The following is a 25,639-nucleotide window of genomic DNA, read 5'->3' as shown; positions in this document are numbered from 1 at the left end:
GGCAACAACATCATGGGGAGCAAGCAGAACGAGGCAGTGTCCGAGGACCAAGTTCAAAGTTTTGTCAAGCAAGGCTTGTGTAGCAAAGCCAGCTCGCAAACACAATAGGCCTCCTCTTGCTACCACATCCAGCCGACAGGAATAATATCCTATGGGGCGTAGGCTGATGCCGTGTGATTGGGTGAGTACACCTGCAGCATGTCCCAGACGTTCGGATACAAAGAGCTTGAGCGTTTTGTCGTAGTCTGGGAGCCCTAGCGCCTGAGATGGCACACTTGAGGGCCTCAAACTTAGATATTTCTTCAGGAGACATCTGGAAGGGTCTGATTGCAGAGCATCAGTAGGAAGGCTTCTGGAATCCATGCTCTGCACTAGGAAATTAGTCCAAGGAAAATGACAGGTGTTGAGCACCACTGCAATTTGGGCTTTGAGGCTCTGCAGCCCTGGTTGGCAAGATAGCACAACAGGCTTTCTGAGGTGACTTCAACAGGGGATAAGTCAGCTGCACAAAGGAGAAGGTCATCAACATGTTGGAAGAGAATCACTTCCGGGTGTTCCTCTTGTCATGTGTCAAGGATGATAGCCATAGCTTTTGCAAACTGGCTTGGAAAGTTCTGTGCCCCTTGTGGCACAACTGTTTAGGTATGTTTTCTTTCTTTCTGTGGATGAATGCGAAAAGGTACCAGCAGGAGGGGTGAGGGTGGGCACTGAAGAAAACGTTTGTAAGGTCCACCTCTGTGAGGTATTTTGCAGTCAAAGGCATCCACAGTAGGTACCTGGTTCTTCTTTAGGGGTTCTCTTCTTGGGGTTATTGTGGTTTCCGGGGCAATGAAGCGCCCTCTTTTAGCTTGACTGAAACTGGTGGCACCTTTAAGTGACCGTTGTCTTCCGGTCCTGTGGACCATAGGCACGCAGGGATTCTGTCAAGTACTTCCTGCAGTATTGAACTTGAAGTTTTTGCTTCATTAAGTGTCATCAGGAGAGGCAGAGAACACAGAGCAGATTAGTCTTCTAAAGATAGGGGAGTATGTAACTTCATCCCCCCTTCAGGCGTGTCCTGATTGAGGCCTGTAGTCCGGACAACACATCAGCTCCTAGTAGATTCAAGGGACATGTAGAGGACGCCACAAATCTGGCAAGCAAATCAGGAAATGTCCCCACTTGGAGTGGCTCTACAAATGGACTGGAGCGGGGCAACCCATCCACTCCCACGCAGGAAACGTGTGTGTCTCTTTTCATAGTGGGAGAAACTCAGATCATCAAAGGCCTGTACTAGTCTAGCATGATACTTCTTCAGACTCCCCTTTATCTTGGGTAATATCTTGGATTGTGGTGGTCTGATCCGTCAACTTCTCCTTTGCCCAGTCGTGGAGTTGTGCACAGAACTCCACGCCTGAGGTGTAGGAAGTGGCACTTGTCAGGCAGGCATCATTGAAGGCCGGCTGCATGACTGGCCAAAAGACATGTCCTGCTTTGATTTGGCATAGGCTGATCAAGTCTCTCCAGGCAGCTGAGTAAGTTTCTTGTATCTGCACTATCCTGTGGTAGAAGGGAATTGGCTGCTTCTCTGGGTCAGGCAGACTTGTCACTAAGGCCTCTTCTTGTGATGGAGTAAAAGCGACATACATCACTGGTGCCCCTTCTGGTAACTGAGACTGTTGTTGGGGCGGGGGCTGGCAAGGGGCACTACTCCTTACGGTTGCCAGCATCTATTTGAGATCCTCTCGGAACTGTGAGTCCGGAGCCGGATTGGGGGTTAAATCAGTGGGTGGCCTTGCTGCCTGCTGTTGGGCTTCCCACTCAGACGCTTCTTCATCATTAACATATCCGGCCTGGGAATGTGATGCTTCCGTATTGGGGAAGACAGGTGCGTGGTACGAACCATCCTGGTTTAAAACAGGGAGGGCTGGGTACAGGCTGTTTAAGCTTACTGGGTGTACCAAGATGGCCGCCGGCAGGAAGTGCACTGAGCTGGGTAGAAAGTGAAGGCATGGGTGCACGCACTAAGATGGCCGCCGGGCTGAGTTGTCACAGTGGGTTGTGCTTGGGTGGTGAGAAAGGAGTGGTTGTTAGACGGAGGGCAGTGCTGTCCCTCCCCTCCTTTTGTTTCAAGTTCCAACATATCATCAGCTCTGTGATACACATACATAATACAATCGCCATCTTTCTTAACTTCCTTTATCCAATTTTCTTTATCACACAGGATTTTTCTCCCTGTTTCTTTAGCAACATAACTTTCACCACTTTGTTCAACTTTGTTAACTATTTCAACATCTTCTTCTCTTCACAATATCACTTTCTTTACAATATCACTTTCTTTACAATATCACATTCTTTTCTCTCTCTGTTTCTCGGCTAACAGCTTGAGAGGAGAATACGTACAACCAAGGGGTTGATATTCTTTCTCACTGCTCTTTATCAACAAATTCCTTGGGTGGGGGCACATAAGACTGCGCTCCTAGCTGCTACTGTCTGCTATAACCCTGTAATGTACGGTTAATCTCAGAACAAGAACAAACACGTCAGGGGTAGTGAGGAGCAACGGCCCGCAACCCAACAGATCCCCCGGGCAGCCCCCCCTCCGACCTTAACCATTCCCCAACCCCTCTCGTGTATAGCAAACAATAAACCACAAATACACTCACGACAGGACATTACACCTGCCACTCTTCGAACTGCAAAATTTCAGCAGGCTAAGGTAACCCCAGGGGCAGACAACTCCCCTTAAACCCAGTTAAAGGCCGTCATTACAGTTACTCCCAGAGGCCGACAGCTCATCTGGGGGTGAGACACCTGTAACGCTTTCAGACTGCGGGGGGCTCCAGCAGCTGAGATTTCCCTCAAAGGTCCGACAAACCCTTGAGTAACCCGTCCTATAACCGACTGCCACAATAACCCATCTCACTCCAGAGGCCGACAGCTCGTCTGGAGATGAGAACACACATGTAGCACTTTTAGACTGCTGAGTTTCGTAGCCCAAAGAATGGCAGACAGTGAACAAATACAGTCAGCAGAAACCCATTGGCAGGTTCGTTAAAACAACCTCAGGCGAGGAAATACCTGCCTCTAAGACAGTCTCAGCATACCGACAGAATCCAGCCGTCAACCGAAAGATAAGAAAGTCGTACAGTGGTAAGAATATAAAGAAGACTTACCGGTACTGTTAGGGCTGCGCAACCCCCCGTCTCATCTTTCAATTAACGCCCGAATGCTTATCGCGGTATGGCTTCGATTGTAGTCTGAGGTCCCGGGTTTCGGCACCATCTGTTATGGAAATGATTAAGAGCTCCAATCGAGCCCAAGGTTATCTGCTGCTGTCTCTAATTGGAAAGTGTGGCTATGCATGCATATAAAAGTAAACACTCTGAGACACGCTCAGCACCGTTACTTCTTACACTTCTAATTTATTCAAGGCGGTGCTAATGTTTTATACACAAAAATACGTCATTGCTATGTTAGTCTAATAGGTACATCTCATTGGTTAAGATAGAAAAGAAGATGGAGAATCTTCATAACGAGGTTTGGCTGTCCTTGGTTTTATCTTCAGTTCCGCGTTCTTCTGATGTGTGGGATGTAGGGGGTACCCGCCATTTTGAGAAAATATAGGAACAGAGCAAACCTGTATACTTATATAATGAGTAAGGAGAAAAATATGTATGCACATAAGAAAATAGACATTTTCAGATTATTATTATTATTTACATCACATTCCTTCACAACATAACCCAACTAACCTAGAGTAAAGGGGTTGTAAACCCTTGTATTTTCTGCATTAAGGTGAAAAAACTTCTGGCATTCACCACCACACCCCCCCGTTTTACTTACCTGAGCCCTGGAATTCACTCGGCAGAGACGCGCTGTCCCTCTCTGCACGGGGTCCCGGCTCTTGATTGGATAGATTGATAGCAGCGCAGCCATTGGCTCTCGCTGCTGTCAATCAAATCCAATGATGCGGGGGGGCGGGCCGAGTCCGGCATTCGTGTCCATGGACTCGGAGCCCGCCCGCAAGGTAACCCCCCAGGAGAGTGCTTCTCCTAGGACTCGGGAGCGCGCCCGCAAGGTAACCCCCCAGGAGAGTGCTTCTCCTAGGACTCGGGAGCGCGCCCGCAAGGTAACCCCCCAGGAGAGTGCTTCTCCTAGGACTCGGGGGCGCTTCTCCTAGGGGGTTATCTGATGTGGGGAGGAGCTGCGAGAGCCGCCGGGGGACCCCAGAAGTCGAGGATCCACTTTGTGCAAAACAAGCTTCACAGTGGAGGTAAGTATGACATGTTTGTTATTTTAAAAAGTGAGCCTTACAATCATTTAAGCCCTCACACTGCCACCTCGTACATCCTAAGCCCTTGGTTGTGTGTCTGTTTGGCAGGCCGGCTGGCGGTGGTATTACATGAAGAGGCTGGCACTGTGGACATCATTAGATCTGTGGTCCATGCAGAGATCCTTCACAGGAAGGCCGGGAGCTCAGGTGAGGTCACCCTTGCTATAGAGGGAGCTGTGAGGAGGAAGGTCTGCAACCCCCCCTCCCCTCCCATGTCTCCCTATTATCCAGCCTGTGCTTCTCCTGCTGTTAGGAATCTCTCAGTATGAACACTCCACACTTGTCTCATCAGATCCTCAACGTTACCTTGTCCTGGAGGAGACACATGCCCAGATGGATCACCTCTTCCCAGACTTCTGCCAAGGTAACAATGAGCTGACGGATTCTGGTCACATGACTGGGTTAGGTGACCGGCTGTACTCCATGACTGGGGTCCTTTCCCATTTGGTCAGGGCTGGGTCCTTTCCCTTGTGGTCAGGGTTAGGTCCTTCCTTTCCCTTGTAGTCGGGATTGGGTCCTTCCTTTCCCTTGTGGTCAGGGTTGGGTCTTTCCTTTCCCTTGTGGTCAGGGTTGGGTCTTTCCTTTCCCTTGTGGTCAGGGTTGGGTCTTTCCTTTCCCTTGTGGTCAGGGTTTGGTCTTTCCCTTGTGGTCGGGGTTTGGTCTTTCCCTTGTGGTCGGGGTTTGGTCTTTCCCTTGTGGTCGGGGTTTGGTCTTTCCCTTGTGGTCGGGGTTTGGTCTTTCCCTTGTGGTGGGGGTTGGGTCCTTCCTTTCCCTTGTGGTGGGGGTTGGGTCCTTCCTTTCCCTTGTGGTTGGGTCCTTCCTTTCCCTTGTGGTGGGGGTTGGGTCCTTCCATTCCCTTGTGGTGGGGGTTGGGTCCTTCCATTCCCTTGTGGTGGGGGTTGGGTCCTTCCCTTCCCTTGTGTATGGGTCCTTCCCTTCCCTTGTGGTCAGGGTTGGGTCTTTCCCTTGTGGTCAGGGTTGGGTCCTTCCTTTCCCTTGTGGTGGGGGTTGGGTCCTTCCTTTCCCTTGTGGTGGGGGTTGGGTCCTTCCTTTCCCTTGTGGTGGGGGTTGGGTCCTTCTTTTCCCCTGTGGTCGGGGTTGGGTCCTTCTTTTCCCCTGTGGTCGGGGTTGGGTCCTTCTTTTCCCCTGTGGTCGGGGTTGGGTCCTTCTTTTCCCTTGTGGTCGGGGTTGGGTCCTTCTTTTCCCTTGTGGTCGGGGGTTGGGTCCTCCCTTTGCCTTGTGGTGGGGGTTGGGTCCTTCCTTTCCCTTGTGGTGGGGGTTGGGTCCTTCCTTTCCCTTGTGGTGGGGATTGGGTCCTTCCTTTCCCTTGTGGTGGGGGTTGGGTCCTTCCTTTCCCTTGTGGTGGGGGTTGGGTTCTTCATTTCCCTTGTGGTTGGGTCCTTCCTTTCCCTTGTGGTTGGTGTTGGGTCCTTCCTTTCCCTTGCGGTGGGGGTTGGGTCCTTCCTTTCCCTTGCGGTGGGGGTTGGGTCCTTCCCTTGCGGTGGGGGTTGGGTCTTTCCCTTGTGGTTGGGGTCGGGTCCTCTCCCTTGTTGTCAGGTTTGGGTCCTCCCTGGCTGTGATTCATGGGGTACTTTCTCTTTCTCTCTCTCTCTCGCAGGCCTCTCTGCCTCAGGCTGGGTGACGGATCGCCATCTACTGGATCCAGATGACTGGAGAGCAAACTGGGATTCCAATAAACAACTCTAAGAAGACCCTGGACCAGGACTGTGGGCTGTGATTGGCTTATTAACCACTCGCCTAACGGACACTCCGCCCCCCCCCTTCCTGCCCAGACCAATTCTCAGCTTTCAGCACTGTCGCACTTTGAATGACAATTGCGCAGTCATGCAACACTACCCAAACTACATTTTTATCATTCTTTTCACACAAATAGAGATTTTCTTTGGTGGGATTTGATCACCGGTGGGGGTTTATATTTTGCTAAACAAACTAAAAAAAGACTGAAAATTTAGGGGGAAAAAAAATGTTTTTCTTCATTTCTGTTATAAAATTTTGCGAACAAGTGTTTTTTTCTCCTTTTGACTACACGGCAGGCAGGAACTGTTTAAAGACCCTCAACATCTGTACTATGAGAGCCCTCCCCCCCGACATCTGTACTACGAGAGCCCGCCCCCCTGACATCTGTACTACGAGAGTCCGACCCCCCCTCCGATATCTGTACTACGAGAGCCCGCCCCCCGACATCTGTACTACGAGAGTCCGACCCCCCCCTCCGATATCTGTACTACGAGAGCCCGCCCCCCGACATCTGTACTACGAGAGCCCGCCCCCCCGACATCTGTACTACGAGAGTCCGACCCCCCCTTCGATATCTGTACTACGAGAGCCCGCCCCCGACATCTGTACTACGAGAGCCCGCCCCCCCGACATCTGTACTACGAGAGTCCGACCGCCCCCGACATCTGTACTACGAGAGCCCGCCCCCCCGACATCTGTACTACGAGAGTCCGACCCCCCCTCCGATATCTGTACAACGAGAGCCCGCCCCCAAACATCTGTACTACGAGAGCCCGCCCCCTGACATCTGTACTACGAGAGCCCCCCCGACATCTGTACTACGAGAGCCCGACGCCAGTGTCTGTACTACGAGAGTCCGACCCCCCCCTCCGATATCTGTACTACGAGAGCCCGCCCCCCGACATCTGTACTACGAGAGTCCGACCCCCCCCTCCGATATCTGTACTACGAGAGCCCGCCCCCCGACATCTGTACTACGAGAGCCCGCCCCCCCGACATCTGTACTACGAGAGTCCGACCCCCCCTCCGATATCTGTACTACGAGAGCCCGCCCCCCGACATCTGTACTACGAGAGCCCGCCCCCCCGACATCTGTACTACGAGAGTCCGACCCCCCTTCGATATCTGTACTACGAGAGCCCGCCCCCTGACATCTGTACTACGAGAGCCCGCCCCCCCGACATCTGTACTACGAGAGTCCGACCGCCCCCCGACATCTGTACTACGAGAGCCCGCCCCCCGACATCTGTACTACGAGAGTCCGACCCCCCCTCCGATATCTGTACGAGAGCCCGCCCCCCGACATCTGTACTACGAGAGCCCACCCCCCGACATCTGTACTACGAGAGCCCCCCCGACATCTGTACTACGAGAGCCCGACGCCAGTGTCTGTACTACGAGAGTCCGACCCCCCCCTCCGATATCTGTACTACGAGAGCCCGCCCCCCCAACATCTGTACTACGAGAGTCCGACCCCCCCTCCGATATCTGTACTATGAGAGCCCGCCCCCCGACATCTGTACTACGAGAGCCCGCCCCCCTGACATCTGTACTACGAGAGTCCGACCGCCCCCCGACATCTGTACTACGAGAGCCCGCCCCCCGACATCTGTACTACGAGAGTCCGACCCCCCCTCCGATATCTGTACTACGAGAGCCCGCCCCCGACATCTGTACTACGAGAGCCCGCCCCCCGACATCTGTACTACGAGAGCCCCCCCGACATCTGTACTACGAGAGCCCTACGCCAGTGTCTGTACTACGAGAGCCCAACCCCCCCGACATCTGTACTACGAGAGTCCGACACCCCCCCCTGACGTCTGTACTACGAGAGCCTGACCCCCCCGACGTCTGTACTACGAGAGCCTGACCCCCCCGACGTCTGTACTACGAGAGCCTGACCCCCCCGACGTCTGTACTACGAGAGCCTGACCCCCCCGACGTCTGTACTACGAGAGCCTGACCCCCCCGACATCTGTACTACGAGAGCCCCCCCGACATCTGTACTACGAGAGCCCGACATCTGTACTACGAGAGCCCGACCCCCCCAAAATCTGTACTACGAGAGCCCGACCCCCCCGACATCTGTACTACGAGAGCCCAAACCCCCCCAACATCTGTACTACGAGAGCCCGCCCCCCCGACATCTGTACTACGAGAGCCTGACCCCCCCCCCGACATCTGTACTACGAGAGCCTGACGCCAGCGTCTGAACTACGAGAGTCCGACACCCCCCCGACGTCTGTACTACGAGAGCCTGACCCCCCCCGACGTCTACTACGAGAGCCTGACCCCCCCCCGACATCTGTACTACGAGAGCCTGACCCCCCCGACATCTGTACTACCAGAGCTCGACATCTGTACTACGAGAGCCCGACCCCCCCAACATCTGTACTACAGTAGCCTGACCCCTCGACATCTGTACTACGAGAGCCTGACATCAGTACTACGAGAGCCTGACATCTGTACTATGAGAGCCTTCCCCCCGACATCTGTACTACGAGAGCCCGCCCCCCCAACATCTGTACTACGGGAGCCCGCCCCCCGACATCTGTACTACGAGAGCCAAACCCCCCCAACATCTGTACTACAAGAGTTCAACACCCCCCGACGTCTGTACTACGAGAGCCTGACCCCCCCGACATCTGTACTACGAGAGCCCCCCCGACATCTGTACTATGAGAGCCCGACCCCCGCCGACATCTGTACTATGAGAGCCCTACCCCCCTGACATCTGTACTACGAGAGCCCGACCCCCCCGACATCTGTACTACGAGAGCCCAAACCCCCCCAACATCTGTACTACAGGAGCCTGAGCCCGACCCCCCCGACATCTGTACTACGAGAGCCCAAACCCCCCCGACATCTGTACTACGAGAGCCCAAACCCCCCCGACATCTGTACTACGAGAGCCCAAACCCCCCCAACATCTGTACTACAGGAGCCTGACCCCCCCGCCATCTGCACTACGAGAGCCCGACCCCCACCGACATCTGTACTACGAGAGCCCCCCCGACATCTGTACTACGAGAGCCCGACATCTGTACTACGAGAGCCCGACCCCCCCAAAATCTGTACTACGAGAGCCCGACCCCCCCGACATCTGTACTACGAGAGCCCAAACCCCCCCAACATCTGTACTACGAGAGCCCGCCCCCCCCGACATCTGTACTACGAGAGCCCGACCCCCCCCGACATCTGTACTACGAGAGCCTGACGCCAGCGTCTGAACTACGAGAGTCCGACACCCCCCCGACGTCTGTACTACGAGAGCCTGACCCCCCCGACGTCTACTACGAGAGCCTGACCCCCCCCCGACATCTGTACTACGAGAGCCTGACCCCCCCGACATCTGTACTACCAGAGCTCGACATCTGTACTACGAGAGCCCGACCCCCCCAACATCTGTACTACAGTAGCCTGACCCCTCGACATCTGTACTACGAGAGCCTGACATCAGTACTACGAGAGCCTGACATCTGTACTATGAGAGCCTTCCCCCCGACATCTGTACTACGAGAGCCCGCCCCCCCAACATCTGTACTACGGGAGCCCGCCCCCCGACATCTGTACTACGAGAGCCAAACCCCCCCAACATCTGTACTACAAGAGTTCAACACCCCCCGACGTCTGTACTACGAGAGCCTGACCCCCCCGACATCTGTACTACGAGAGCCCCCCCGACATCTGTACTATGAGAGCCCGACCCCCGCCGACATCTGTACTATGAGAGCCCTACCCCCCTGACATCTGTACTACGAGAGCCCGACCCCCCCGACATCTGTACTACGAGAGCCCAAACCCCCCCAACATCTGTACTACAGGAGCCTGAGCCCGACCCCCCCGACATCTGTACTACGAGAGCCCAAACCCCCCCGACATCTGTACTACGAGAGCCCAAACCCCCCCGACATCTGTACTACGAGAGCCCAAACCCCCCCAACATCTGTACTACAGGAGCCTGACCCCCCCGCCATCTGCACTACGAGAGCCCGACCCCCACCGACATCTGTACTACGAGAGCCCGCCCCCCCCGACATCTGTACTACAGGAGCCTGAGCCCGACCCCCCGACTTCTGCACTACGAGAGCCCGACCCCCCCGACATCTGTACTACGAGAGCCTGACCCCCCGACGTCTGTACTACGAGAGCCCGCCCCCCCGACATCTGTACTACGAGAGTCCGACCGCCCCCCGACATCTGTACTACGAGAGCCCGCCCCCCCGACATCTGTACTACGAGAGTCCGACCCCCCCCTCCGATATCTGTACTACGAGAGCCCGCCCCCCGACATCTGTACTACGAGAGCCCGCCCCCCGACATCTGTACTACGAGAGCCCCCCGACATCTGTACTACGAGAGCCCTACGCCAGTGTCTGTACTACGAGAGCCCAACCCCCCCCCGACATCTGTACTACGAGAGTCCGACACCCCCCCCTGACGTCTGTACTACGAGAGCCTGACCCCCCCCGACGTCTGTACTACGAGAGCCTGACCCCCCCGACGTCTGTACTACGAGAGCCTGACCCCCCCGACGTCTGTACTACGAGAGCCTGACCCCCCCCGACATCTGTACTACGAGAGCCCGACCCCCCAAAATCTGTACTACGAGAGCCCGACCCCCCCCGACATCTGTACTACGAGAGCCCAAACCCCCCCAACATCTGTACTACGAGAGCCCGCCCCCCCCGACATCTGTACTACGAGAGCCCGACCCCCCCGACATCTGTACTACGAGAGCCTGACGCCAGCGTCTGAACTACGAGAGTCCGACACCCCCCCCGACGTCTGTACTACGAGAGCCTGACCCCCCCCGACGTCTACTACGAGAGCCTGACCCCCCCCGACATCTGTACTACGAGAGCCTGACCCCCCCCCGACATCTGTACTACCAGAGCCCGACATCTGTACTACGAGAGCCCGACCCCCCCAACATCTGTACTACAGTAGCCTGACCCCTCGACATCTGTACTACGAGAGCCTGACATCAGTACTACGAGAGCCTGACATCTGTACTATGAGAGCCCTCCCCCCGACATCTGTACTACGAGAGCCCGCCCCCCCAACATCTGTACTACGGGAGCCCGCCCCCCGACATCTGTACTACGAGAGCCCAACCCCCCCAACATCTGTACTACGAGAGTTCAACACTCCCCGACGTCTGTACTACGAGAGCCTGACCCCCCCGACATCTGTACTACGAGAGCCCCCCCGACATCTGTACTATGAGAGCCCGACCCCCGCCGACATCTGTACTACGAGAGCCCTACCCCCCTGACATCTGTACTACGAGAGCCCGACCCCCCCGACATCTGTACTACGAGAGCCCAAACCCCCCCAACATCTGTACTACAGGAGCCTGAGCCCGACCCCCCCGACATCTGTACTACGAGAGCCCAAACCCCCCCGACATCTGTACTACGAGAGCCCAAACCCCCCCGACATCTGTACTACGAGAGCCCAAACCCCCCCAACATCTGTACTACAGGAGCCTGACCCCCCCGCCATCTGCACTACGAGAGCCCGACCCCCACCGACATCTGTACTACGAGAGCCCGCCCCCCCCGACATCTGTACTACAGGAGCCTGAGCCCGACCCCCCCGACTTCTGCACTACGAGAGCCCGACCCCCCCGACATCTGTACTACGAGAGCCTGACCCCCCGACGTCTGTACTACGAGAGCCCGACGCCAACGTCTGTACTACGAGAGCCCGACCCCCCCGACATCTGTACTCCGAGAGCCCAACCCCTCCAACATCTGTACTACGAGAGCCTGACCCCCCGACATCTGTACTACGAGAGCCTGAACCCCCCATGTCTGTACTACGAGAGTCCGACCCCCCCCCCCGATGTCTACTACGAGAGCCGACGCCAACATCTGTACTATGAGAGCCCAACCCCCGACGTCTGTACTACGAGAGCCCTCCTCCCGACGTCTGTACTACGAGAGCTTGACCCTCTGCAACATCCGAACTCCGAGAACCCGATCCCCCCCGACGTCTGCTACGAGAGCCAACGTCTGTATTACAAGAGCCCGACCCCCCCCCGACATCTGTACTACGAGAGCCCAACATCTGTACTAGGAGAGCCCGACCCCCCCCCGACATCTGTACTATGAGAGCCCAACCCCTGACGTCCGTACTACAGGAGCCCGACCCCCGACGTCTGTACTACGAGAGCCCAACCCCCCACCGACATCTGTACTACGAGAGCCCAAACCCCCCCAACATCTGTACTACGAGAGTCCGACGCCAACGTCTGTACTCCGAGAGCCCGACATCTGTACTACGAGAGCCCAACATCTGTACTAGGAGAGCCCGACCCCCCCCCCCGACATCTGTACTACGAGAGCCCAAACCCCCCCGACATGTGTACTATGAGAGCCCAACCCCTGACGTCCGTACTACAAGAGCCCGACCCCCTCCCCCCGACGTCTGTACTACAAGAGCCCAACCCCCCACCGACATCTGTACTACGAGAGCCCAAACCCCCCCAACATCTGTACTACGAGAGCCGACACCAACGTTTGTACTACCCGACCCCCCCGAGATCTGTACTATGAGAGCCCAACCTCTGACGTCTGTACTACGAGAGCCCACCCCCCTCCCCCCCGACGTCTGTACTACAAGAGCCCGACCCTCCCCAACATCTGTACTCCGAGAGCCCGACCCCCCCGACGTCTGCTACGAGAGCCGACGCCAAAGTCTGTACTACAAGAGCCCGACCCCCCCTGACATCTGCACTACGAGAGCCAGACCCCCGACGTCTGTACTATGAGACCCCAGCGTCTGTACTACGAGAGCCTGACCTCTGACACCAACGTCTGTACTATGAGACCCCGACCCCCCCCCCGACGTCTGTACTACGAGAGCCCCGACCCCCCCCGACGTCTGTACTACGAGAGCCCGAACCCCCCCAACGCCTGTACTACGAGGGCCCGAACCCCCCCAACGACTGTACTACGAGAACCCGACCCCCCCCGACATCTGTACTACAAGAGCCCGACCCCCCCTGACATCTGTACTACGAGAGCCAGACCCCCGACGTCTGTACTATGAGACCCCAGCGTCTGTACTACGAGAGCCTGACCTCTGACACCAACGTCTGTACTATGAGACCCCGACCCCCCCCCGACGTCTGTACTACGAGCCCCGACCCCCCCCGATGTCTGTACTACGAGAGCCCGAACCCCCCCAACGCCTGTACTACGAGAGCCCGAACCCCCCAACGCCTGTACTACAAGAGCCCGACCCCCCCCGACATCTGTACTCCGAGAGCCCGACGCCAACGTCTGTACTACGAGAGCCTGACCCCCCTCGGCATCTGTACTACGAGAGACCGACCCCCCACTGTCATTGGCTCTTCACCCGATTGGTGGTGCACGTCTGTACAATAGCCCGACCCCCCGACATCTGTACTATGAGAGCACGACCTCCGACTCCAACGTCTGTACTATGAGAGCCCGACGTCTGTAGTATGAGAGCCCGACCCTGACATCTGTACTACGAGAGCCTGACCCCCCTGACGTCTGTACCACGAGAGCCCGACGTCTGTACTACGAGAACCAGACCTCCGGCCCCGACGTTTGTACTACGAGAGCCCGACGCCAACGTCTGTACTACGAGAGCCTGACCCCCCCCGACTTCTGTACTACGAGAGCCCAACTCCCCCGACGTCTGTACTACGAGAGCCTGACCCCCCCGACGTCTGTACTACAAGAGCCCAACCCCCCTGACATCTGTACTATGAGAGCCCAACCTCTGACGCCAACATCTGTACTATGAGAGCCTGGCGCCAACGTCTGTACTACGAGAGCCCGACCCCCCCTGATGTCTGTACTACGAGAGCCCGACCCCCACCCCTTACGTCTGTACTATGAGAGCCCGACCCCCCGATGTCTGTACTATGAGAGCCCAACCCCCCAGTTGTCTGTACTACAAGAGCCCGACCCCCCCGCCCGACGCCAATGTCTGTACTACAAGAGCCCGACCCCCCCTGATGTCTGTACTACGAGAGCCCGATGCCAACGTCTACTACGAGAGCTCGACCCCCCCGACATCTGTATACTACGAGAGCCTGACCCCCCCTGACGTCTGTACTACGAGAGCCCAACTCCCCCCGACATCTGTACTACGAGTGCCCGACCTCCGACACCAACGTCTGTACTATGAGTGCCTGACCCCCCATGACGTCTGTACTACGAGAGCCCAACGCCAATGTCTGTACTATGAGAGCCCGACCTCCCTGACGTCTGTACCACGAGAGCCCAACCCCCCGACATCTGTTCTAGGAGAGCCTGACCCCCCGACGTCTGTACTACAAGAGCCCGACCCCCCTGACGTCTGTACCACAAGAGCCCAACCCCTCCCGACATCTGTTCTACGAGAGCCTGACCCCCCCGACGTCTGTACTACGAGAGCCCGACGCCGTCTACTACAAGAGCCCGACGCCAACGTCTGTACTGCGAGAGCCTGACCCCCCCGACGTCTGTACTACGAGAGCCCAATTCCCCCCGACATCTGTACTACGAGAGCCCAACTCTCCCCGACATCTGTACTACGAGCGCCCGACCTCCGACGCCAAAGTCTGTACTATGAGAGCCTGACCCTCCCTGACGTCTGTACTATGAGAGCCAGACGCCAATGTCTGTACTACGAGAACCCGACCCCCCCCGAAGTCTGTACTACGAGAGCCCGACCCCCCCGACGTCTGTACTATGAGAGGCCGACGCCAATGTCTGTACTACAAGAGCCCAACGTCTACTACGAGAGCCCGACCCCCAACATCTGTACTACGAGAGCCTGACCTCCGACCCTGGCATCTGTAGTATAGAGCCCGACGCCAACGTCTGTACTACTAGAGCCCGACCCCCCCAACATCTGTACTACGAGAGCCCGACGCCAAGGTCTGTACTACGAGAGCCCAACCCCCCGATATCTGTACTACGAGAGCCCGACGCCAACGTCTGTACTACAAGAGCCCGACCCCCCCCCGACGTCTGTAGTATAAGAGCCCAATGTCTGTACTACGAGCGCCTGACCTCCGACGCCAACGTCTGTACTATGAGAGCCTGACCCCCCCCTACGAGAGCTTGACCCGGACGTCTGTACTACGAGAGTCTGACCTCGACGTCTGTACTACAAGAGCTTGACCCCGACGTCTGTACTACAAGAGCTTGACCCCGACGTCTGTACTACGAGAGCCCGACGCCAACGTCTGTACTACGAGAGCCTGACCCCCCCCCCGACTTCTGTACTACGAGAGCCCAACTCCCCCGACGTCTGTACTACGAGAGCTTGACCCCGACGTCTGTACTACGAGAGCCCGATGCCAACGTCTGTACTATGAGAGCCCGACCCCCCTGATGTCTGTACTACGAGAGCCCGACCCCCCCCCTTACGTCTGCACTACAAGAGCCCGACCCCCCGACGTCTGTACTATGAGAGCCCAACCCCCCAGTTGTCTGTACTACGAGAGCCCAACCCCCCGCCCGACGCCAACGTCTGTACTACAAGAGCCCGACCCCCCCTGATGTCTGTACTACGAGAGCCCGACGCCAACGTCTACTACGAGAGCTCGACCCCCCCAACATCTGTACTACGAGAGCCTGACCCCCCCGACATTTGTACTACGAGAGCCCAACTCCCCCCGACATCTGTACTACGAGCGCCCGACCTCCGACACCAACGTCTGTACTATGAGTGCCTGACCCCCCCTGACGTCTGTACTATGAGAGCCAGACGCCAATGTCTGTACTACGGGAGCCCGACCCCCCCCCCCCGAAGTCTGTACTACGAGAGCCCGACCCCCCCTAACGTCTGTACTATGAGAGCCCGACCCCCCGACATCTGTACTATGAGAGCCCGACCCCCCTGACAGTGTGTTTATAGTGTGATTGGACACAGCCAATCACGTGGTAAAGAGCCACTGTCATTGGCTCTTTACCCGATCGGTGGTGCACGTCTGTACAATACCCCGACCCCCCGACATCTGTACTACGAGAGCCTGACGCCAACGTCCGTACTACAAGAGCCCGACCTCCGACCCCGACATCTGTACTACGAGAGCCCGATCCCCCTGACGTCTGTACCACAAGAGCCCAACCCCTCCCGACATCTGTTCTACGAGAGCCTGACCCCCCCGACGTCTGTACTACGAGAGCCCGACGCCGTCTACTACAAGAGCCCGACGTCTGTACTACGAGAGCCCGACGTCTGTACTACGAGAGCCCGACGTCTGTACTACGAGAGCCCGACGCCAACGTCTGTACTGCGAGAGCCTGACCCCCCCCGACCTCTGTACTACGAGAGCCCAACTCCCCCGACGTCTGTACTACGAGAGCCTGACCCCCCCGACGTCTGTACTACGAGAGCCCAACTCCCCCCGACATCTGTACTACGAGAGCCCAACTCTCCCCGACATCTGTACTACTAGCGCCCGACCTCCGACGCCAACGTCTGTACTATGAGAGCCTGACCCTCCCTGACGTCTGTAACTATGAGAGCCAGACGCCAATGTCTACTATGAGAGCCCGAACCCCCCTGAAGTCTGTACTACGAGAGCCCGACCCCCCCGACGTCTGTACTATGAGAGCCCGACATCTACAACGAGAGCCCAATGCCAATGTCTGTACTACAAGAGCCCAACGTCTACTACGAGAGCCCGACCCCCAACATCTGTACTACGAGAGCCCGACCTCTGACCCTGGCATCTGTAGTATAGAGCCCGACCCCCCCCGACATCTGTACTACGAGAGCCCGACGCCAAGGTCTGTACTACGAGAGCCTGACCCCCCGACGTCTGTGCGAGAGCCCAACCCCCCCCGGACATCTGTACTACGAGAGCCCGACGCCAACGTCTGTACTACAAGAGCCCGACCCCCCCCCCGACGTCTGTACTACAAGAGCCCAATGTCTGTACTACGAGCGCCTGACCTCCGACGCCAACGTCTGTACTATGAGAGCCTGACCCCCCCACGAGAGCTTGACCCGGACGTCTGTACTACGAGAGCCCGACCTCCAACCTCGATGTCTGTACTACGAGAGCTTGACCCCGACGTCTGTACTACGAGAGCCCGACACCAAGGTCTGTACTACGAGAGCCTGACCCACTGACGTCTGTGCGAGAGCCCAACCCCCCCGACATCTGTACTACAAGAGCCCGACGCCAACATCTGTACTACAAGAGCCCGACCCCCCCGACGTCTGTACTACGAGAGCCCGACGCCAACGTCTGTACTACGAGAGCCTGACCCCCCCCCGACTTCTGTACTATGAGAGCCCAAATCCCCCGATGTCTGTACTACGAGAGCCTGACCCCCCCCTGACGTCTGTACTACGAGAGCCCAACTCTCCCTGACATCTGTACTACGAGTGCCCGACCTCCGACGCCAACGTCTGTACTATGAGAGCCTGACCCTCCCTGACGTCTGTACTATGAGAGCCAGACGCCAATGTCTGTACTACGAGAGCCCGACCCCCCCCCCCCGAAGTCTGTACTACGAGAGCCCGACCCCCCCGAAGTCTGTACTACGAGAGCCCGACCCCCCCGACGTCTGTACTATGAGAGCCCGATGCCAATGTCTGTACTACAAGAGCCCAACGTTTGTACTACGAGAGCCCGACCCCCAACATCTGTATTACGAGAGCCCGACCTCCGACCCTGGCATCTGTAGTATAGAGCCCGACGCCAATGTCTGTACTACTAGAGCCCGACCCCCCCGACATCTGTACTACGAGAGCCCGACGCCAAGGTCTGTACTACGAGAGCCTGACCCCCCCCCCACGTCTGTGCGAGAGCCCAACCCCCCCGACATTTGTACTACGAGAGCCCGACGCCAACGTCTGTACTACAAGAGCCCGACGTCTGTACTATAAGAGCCCAATGTCTGTACTACGTGCGCCTGACCTCCGACGCAAACGTCTGTACTATGAGAGCCTGACCCCCCTGACGTCTGTACTATGAGAGCCCGACGCCAATGTCTGTACTACGAGAGCCCGACCCCCCCCGAAGTCTGTACTACGAAAGCCCGACCCCCCCGAAGTCTGTATTAGGAGAGCCCGACCCCCCCCCTCTGTCTGTACTATGAGAGCCTGACATCTGTACTACGAGAGCCTGACACCAACGTCTGTACTACAAGAGCCCAACCCCCCTGACGTCTGTACTACGAGAGCCCAACCTCTGACGCCAACATCTGTACTATGAGAGCCCGGCGCCAACGTCTGTACTACGAGAGCCCGACCCCCCTGATGTCTGTACTACGAGAGCCCGACCCCCCCCTTACGTCTGCACTACGAGAGCCTGACCCCCCCGACGTCTGTACTACGAGAGCCCAACCCCCCAGTTGTCTGTACTACGAGAGCCCGACCCCCCCGCCCGACGCCAATGTCTGTACTACAAGAGCCCGACCCCCCCCGATGTCTGTACTACGAAAGCCCGACGCCAATGTCTACTACGAGAGCTCGACCCCCCCGACATCTGTACTACAAGAGCCTGACCCCCCTGACGTCTGTACTACGAGAGCCCAACTCCCCCCCGACATCTGTACTGCGAGCGCCCAACCTCCGACGCCAACGTCTGTACTATGAGTGCCTGACGTCTGTACTATGAGAGCCAGACGCCAATGTCTGTACTACGGGAGCCCGACCCCCCCCCCCAAAGTCTGTACTACGAGAGCCCGACCCCCCCCGACGTCTGTACTACGAGAGCCCGACATCTACGAGAGCCCGACATCTGTACTACGAGAGCCCGACCCCCAACATCTGTACTACGAGAGCCCGACCTCCGACCCTGACATCTGTAGTATAGAGCCCGACGCCAACGTCTGTACTAGGAGAGCCTGACCCCCCCGACGTCTGTACTACGAGAGCCTGACGCCAACGTCTGTACTACAAGAGCCCGACCCCCCCCGACGTCTGTACTACAAGAGCCCAATGTCTGTACTACGAGCGCCTGACCTCCGACGCCAACGTCTGTACTATGAGAGCCTGACCCCCCCACGAGAGCTTGACCCGGACGTCTGTACTACGAGAGCCCGACCTCCGACCTCGATGTCTGTACTACGAGAGCTTGACCCCGACGTCTGTACTACGAGAGCCCGACACCAAGGTCTGTACTACGAGAGCCTGACCCCACTGACGTCTGTGCGAGAGCCCAACCCCCCCGACATCTGTACTACAAGAGCCCGACGCCAACATCTGTACTACAAGAGCCCGACCCCCCCCCCGACGTCTGTACTACGAGAGCCCGACGCCAACGTCTGTACTACGAGAGCCTGACCCCCCCCGACTTCTGTACTATGAGAGCCCAAATCCCCCCGATGTCTGTACTACGAGAGCCTGACCCCCCCCCGACGTCTGTACTACGAGAGCCCAACTCTCCCTGACATCTGTACTACGAGTGCCCGACCTCCGACGCCAACGTCTGTACTATGAGAGCCTGACCCTCCCTGACGTCTGTACTATGAGAGCCAGACGCCAATGTCTGTACTACGAGAGCCCGACCCCCCCCCCCCCGAAGTCTGTACTACGAGAGCCCGACCCCCCCGAAGTCTGTACTACGAGAGCCCGACCCCCCCGACGTCTGTACTATGAGAGCCCGATGCCAATGTCTGTACTACAAGAGCCCAACGTTTGTACTACGAGAGCCCGACCCCCAACATCTGTATTACGAGAGCCCGACCTCCGACCCTGGCATCTGTAGTATAGAGCCCGACGCCAATGTCTGTACTACTAGAGCCCGACCCCCCCGACATCTGTACTACGAGAGCCCGACGCCAAGGTCTGTACTACGAGAGCCTGACCCCCCCCCCCCACGTCTGTGCGAGAGCCCAACCCCCCCGACATTTGTACTACGAGAGCCCGACGCCAACGTCTGTACTACAAGAGCCCGACGTCTGTACTATAAGAGCCCAATGTCTGTACTACGTGCGCCTGACCTCCGACGCCAACGTCTGTACTATGAGAGCCTGACCCCCCTGACGTCTGTACTATGAGAGCCCGACGCCAATGTCTGTACTACGAGAGCCCGACCCCCCCCGAAGTCTGTACTACGAAAGCCCGACCCCCCCGAAGTCTGTATTAGGAGAGCCCGACCCCCCCCCCTCTGTCTGTACTATGAGAGCCTGACATCTGTACTACGAGAGCCTGACACCAACGTCTGTACTACAAGAGCCCAACCCCCCCTGACGTCTGTACTACGAGAGCCCAACCTCTGACGCCAACATCTGTACTATGAGAGCCCGGCGCCAACGTCTGTACTACGAGAGCCCGACCCCCCTGATGTCTGTACTACGAGAGCCCGACCCCCCCCTTACGTCTGCACTACGAGAGCCTGACCCCCCGACGTCTGTACTACGAGAGCCCAACCCCCCAGTTGTCTGTACTACGAGAGCCCGACCCCCCCGCCCGACGCCAATGTCTGTACTACAAGAGCCCGACCCCCCCGATGTCTGTACTACGAAAGCCCGATGCCAATGTCTACTACGAGAGCTCGACCCCCCCGACATCTGTACTACAAGAGCCTGACCCCCCTGACGTCTGTACTACGAGAGCCCAACTCCCCCCCGACATCTGTACTGCGAGCGCCCAACCTCCGACGCCAACGTCTGTACTATGAGTGCCTGACGTCTGTACTATGAGAGCCAGACGCCAATGTCTGTACTACGGGAGCCCGACCCCCCCCCCCCAAAGTCTGTACTACGAGAGCCCGACCCCCCCCTTGACGTCTGTACTACGAGAGCCCGACATCTACGAGAGCCCGACATCTGTACTACGAGAGCCCGACCCCCAACATCTGTACTACGAGAGCCCGACCTCCGACCCTGACATCTGTAGTATAGAGCCCGACGCCAACGTCTGTACTAGGAGAGCCTGACCCCCCCGACGTCTGTACTAACTACGAGAGCCTGACCCCCCGACTTCTGTACTACGAGAGCTCGACCCCCCCGACTTCTGTAGTACGAGAACCCAAAGCCAACATCTGTACTACAAGAGCCCTATGTCTGTACTATAAGAGCCCAACGTCTGTACTACGAGAGCCTGACCCCTGACGCCTGTACTCCAATTTCTGTACTATGAGAGCCTGACCCCCCCCCTCGAAGTCTGTACTACGAGAGCCCGACCCCCCCCCACGTCTGTAGTATGAGAGCCCGACATCTATACTACAAGACCCCAATCCCCCCTCCACGTCTACTACAAGAGCCCAACGTCTGTACTATGAGAGCCCGACCCCCCTTACCTCTGCACTACGAGAGCCCGACCCCCCCCTTACGTCTGTACTACGAGAGCCCAACCCCCCCCAAAATGTCTGTACTACAAGAGCCCGACCCCCCCGACGTCTGTACTATGAGAGCCCGACCCCCCCTGACATCTGTACTACGAGAGCCCGACCCCACGATGTCTGTACTATGAGAGCCCAACCCCCCCAGACGTCTGTACTACAAGAGCCCAACCCCCCTGACATCTGTACTACGAGAGCCCGACCCCCCCGATGTCTGTACTACGAGAGCCCAACCCCCCCAGACGTCTGTACTACGAGAGCCCGACCCCCCCTGACGTCTGTACCACGAGAGCCCAACGCCAACGTCTGTACTACAAGAGCCCGACCCCCCCCCGACGTCTGTACCACGAGAGCCTGACCCTCGACGTCTGTACTATGAGAGCCCAACCTCCGACGCCAACATCTGTACTATGAGAGCCTGACCCCCCCCCCGAAGTCTGTAGTATGAGAGCTTGACGCCAATGTCTGTACTACGAGAGCCCAGCCCCCCCACGTCTGTACTACGAGAGCCCAACCCCCCGACGTCTGTACTACAAGAGCCCGACACCAGCATCTGTACTATGAGAGCCCCTCCCTGATGCCAACATTGTACTACGGGAGCCTGACCCGCGAAGTCTGTACTACGAGAACCCAACCCCCAATATCTGTATTACGAGAGCCTGACCTCCGACGCCGTCTGTACTATGAGCGCCCGATCCCCCCCGACGTCTGTAGTATGAGAGCCCGACGCCAACGTCTGTACTACAAGAGCCCGACACCGGTATCTGTACTACGAGAGCTTGACCCGGACGTCTGTACTACGAGAGCCCGACCTCCGACCTCGACGTCTGTACTACGAGAGCTTGACCCCGACATCTGTACTACGAGAGCCTGACTTCGACGTCTGTACTACGAGAGCCTGACCTCCAAGGCCAACATCTGTGCTATGAGAGCCCGACCCCCCTGACGTCTGTACTATGAGAGCCCGACCCCCCTGACGTCTGTACTATGAGAGCCCAACCCCCCTGACGTCTGTACTATGAGAGCCAGACCCCCGTCGCCAGCGTCTGTACTACACGAGTCTGACGCCAACGGCTGTACTATGAGAGCCCTACCCCCAACGTCTGTACTACGAGAGCCCGACCCCAACGTCTGTACTACGAGGGCCCGACCCCCAATGTCTGTACTACGAGAGCTCGACCTCCAACGTCTGTACTACGAGAGCCCGACCCCCAACGTCTGTACTACGAGAGCCTGACACCGACATCTGTACTACGAGAGCCCGACACTGACGTCTCCTACAAAATCCTGACCCCGACCTCTGTCCTACAAAAGCCTGACACCTGACCTTGACTTCTGTACTACGAGAACCCAACCCCAACGTCTGTACTACGAGAGCCCAACCCCAACGTCTGTACTACGAGAGCCTGACCCTGACGTCTGTCCTACAAAAGCCTGACACCTGACCTTGACTTCTGTACTACGAGAGCCCGACCCCAACGTCTGTACTACGAAAGCCTGACCCTGACGTCTGTCCTACAAAAGCCTGCCCCCGACGTCTGTCCTACAAAAGCCTGACCCCGACGTCTGTCCTACAAAAGCCTGACCCCGACGTCTGTCCTACAAAAGCCTGACCCCGACGTCTGTCCTACAAAAGCCTGACCCCGACGTCTGTCCTACAAAAGCCTGACACCTGACCCCAACGTCTGTCCTACAAAAGCCTGACACCTGACCCCGACGTCTGTACTACAAAAGCCGGAAACCTGACCGTGATGTCTACCATGAGAGCCCGACACCAGTGTCTGTACTACGAGAGCCCAACCCCCAACGTTTGTACTACGAGAGCCCAACCCCCAACGTTTGTACTACGAGAGCCCGACCCCCGTCTGTACCACGAGAGCCCGACCCCCAACGTCTGTACTACGAGAGCCTGACACTGACATCTGTACTACGGGAGCCCGACACTGACGTCTCCTACAAAAGCCTGACACCTGACCTTGACTTCTGTACTACGAGAACCCAACCCCAACGTCTGTACTACGAGAGCCCAGCCCCCCCACGTCTGTACTACGAGAGCCCAACCCCCCCGACGTCTGTACTACAAGAGCCCGACGCCAGCATCTGTACTATGAGAGACCGTCCCTGATGGCAACATTGTACTACGGGAGCCTGACCCGCGAAGTCTGTACTACGAGAACCCAACCCCCAATATCTGTATTACGAGAGCCTGACCTCCGACGCCGTCTGTACTATGAGCGCCCGATCCCCCCCGACGTCTGTAGTATGAGAGCCCGACGCCAACGTCTGTACTACAAGAGCCCGACACCGGTATCTGTACTACGAGAGCTTGACCCGGACGTCTGTACTACGAGAGCCCGACCTCCGACCTCGACGTCTGTACTACGAGAGCTTGACCCCGACGTCTGTACTATGAGAGCCTGACTTCGACGTCTGTACTACGAGAGCCTGACACCGACGTCTGTACTACGAGAGCCTGACCCCGACCTCTGTCCTGCAAAAGCCTGACACCTGACCTTGACTTCTGTACTACGAGAACCCAACCCCAACGTCTGTACTACGAGAGCCCAACCCCAACGTCTGTACTACGAGAGCCTGACCCTGACGTCTGTCCTACAAAAGCCTGACACCTGACCTTGACTTTTGTACTATGAGAGCCCGACCCCAACGTCTGTACTATGAAAGCCTGACCCTGACGTCTGTCCTACAAAAGCCTGCCCCCGACGTCTGTCCTACAAAAGCCTGACCCCGACGTCTGTCCTACAAAAGCCTGACACCTGACCCCGACGTCTGTCCTACAAAAGCCTGACACCTGACCCCGACGTCTGTCCTACAAAAGCCTGACACCTGACCCCGACGTCTGTACTACAAAAGCCTGACACCTGACCGTGATGTCTACCACGAGAGCCCGACACCAGTGTCTGTACTACGAGAGCCCAACCCCCGACATCTCCTACAAAATCCTGACCCCGACCTCTGTCCTACAAAAGCCTGACACCTGACCTTGACTTCTGTACTACGAGAACCCAACCCCAACGTCTGTACTACGAGAGCCCAACCCCAACGTCTGTACTACGAGAGCCTGACCCTGACGTCTGTCCTACAAAAGCCTGACACCTGACCTTGACTTCTGTACTACGAGAGCCCGACCCCAACATCTGTACTACGAAAGCCTGACCCTGACGTCTGTCCTACAAAAGCCTGCCCCCGACGTCTGTCCTACAAAAGCCTGACCCCGACGTCTGTCCTACAAAAGCCTGACACCTGACCCCGACGTCTGTCCTACAAAAGCCTGACACCTGACCCCGACGTCTGTCCTACAAAAGCCTGACACCTGACCCCGACGTCTGTCCTACAAAAGCCTGACACCTGACCCCGACGTCTGTCCTACAAAAGCCTGACACCTGACCCCGACGTCTGTCCTACAAAAGCCTGACACCTGACCCCGACGTCTGTCCTACAAAAGCCTGACACCTGACCCCGACGTCTGTACTACAAAAGCCGGAAACCTGACCGTGATGTCTACCACGAGAGCCCGACACCAGTGTCTGTACTACGAGAGCCCAACCCCCAACGTTTGTACTACGAGAGCCCGACCCCCGTCTGTACCACGAGAGCCCGACCCCCAACGTCTGTACTACGAGAGCCTGACACTGACGTCTGTACTACGGGAGCCCGACACTGACGTCTCCTACAAAAGCCTGACACCTGACCTTGACTTCTGTACTATGAGAACCCAACCCCAACGTCTGTACTACGAGAGGCCAGCCCCCCCACGTCTGTACTACGAGAGCCCAACCCCCCCGACGTCTGTACTACAAGAGCCCGACGCCAGCATCTGTACTATGAGAGACCGTCCCTGATGCCAACATTGTACTACGGGAGCCTGACCCGCGAAGTCTGTACTACGAGAACCCAACCCCCAATATCTGTATTACGAGAGCCTGACCTCCGACGCCGTCTGTACTATGAGCGCCCGATCCCCCCCGACGTCTGTACTACAAGAGCCCGACGCCAACGTCTGTACTACAAGAGCCCGACACCGGTATCTGTACTACGAGAGCTTGACCCGGACGTCTGTACTACGAGAGCCCGACCTCCGACCTCGACGTCTGTACTACGAGAGCTTGACCCCGACGTCTGTACTATGAGAGCCTGAGTTCGACGTCTGTACTACGAGAGCCTGACACCGACGTCTGTACTACGAGAGCCTGACACTGACGTCTCCTACAAAATCCTGACCCCGACCTCTGTCCTGCAAAAGCCTGACACCTGACCTTGACTTCTGT

General features: G+C 57.3%; 1 protein-coding gene across 1 annotated transcript in view; it reads left to right on the top strand.

Moving 5' to 3' along the window:
• RUSF1 (RUS family member 1) overlaps window positions 1-6,338 on the top strand; it is a 68,039-nt gene extending 61,701 nt beyond the window's left edge. The window contains exons 13-15 of the mRNA XM_073635274.1: window positions 4,364-4,462; window positions 4,608-4,679; window positions 5,934-6,338. Of these exons, the coding sequence (XP_073491375.1) occupies window positions 4,364-4,462; window positions 4,608-4,679; window positions 5,934-6,022 (260 nt within the window). The 3' untranslated portion in view covers window positions 6,023-6,338. The remainder of the gene's footprint in view (window positions 1-4,363; window positions 4,463-4,607; window positions 4,680-5,933) is intronic.
• The last annotated feature ends 19,301 nt before the right edge of the window (window positions 6,339-25,639 follow it).

Source organism: Aquarana catesbeiana, linkage group LG06, assembly GCF_042186555.1.
Source record: "Aquarana catesbeiana isolate 2022-GZ linkage group LG06, ASM4218655v1, whole genome shotgun sequence".
Taxonomy (NCBI): domain Eukaryota; kingdom Metazoa; phylum Chordata; class Amphibia; order Anura; family Ranidae; genus Aquarana; species Aquarana catesbeiana.
The sequence above is the reverse complement of the archived record's forward strand: the minus strand, read 5'-3'. Positions and strand labels throughout refer to the sequence as shown.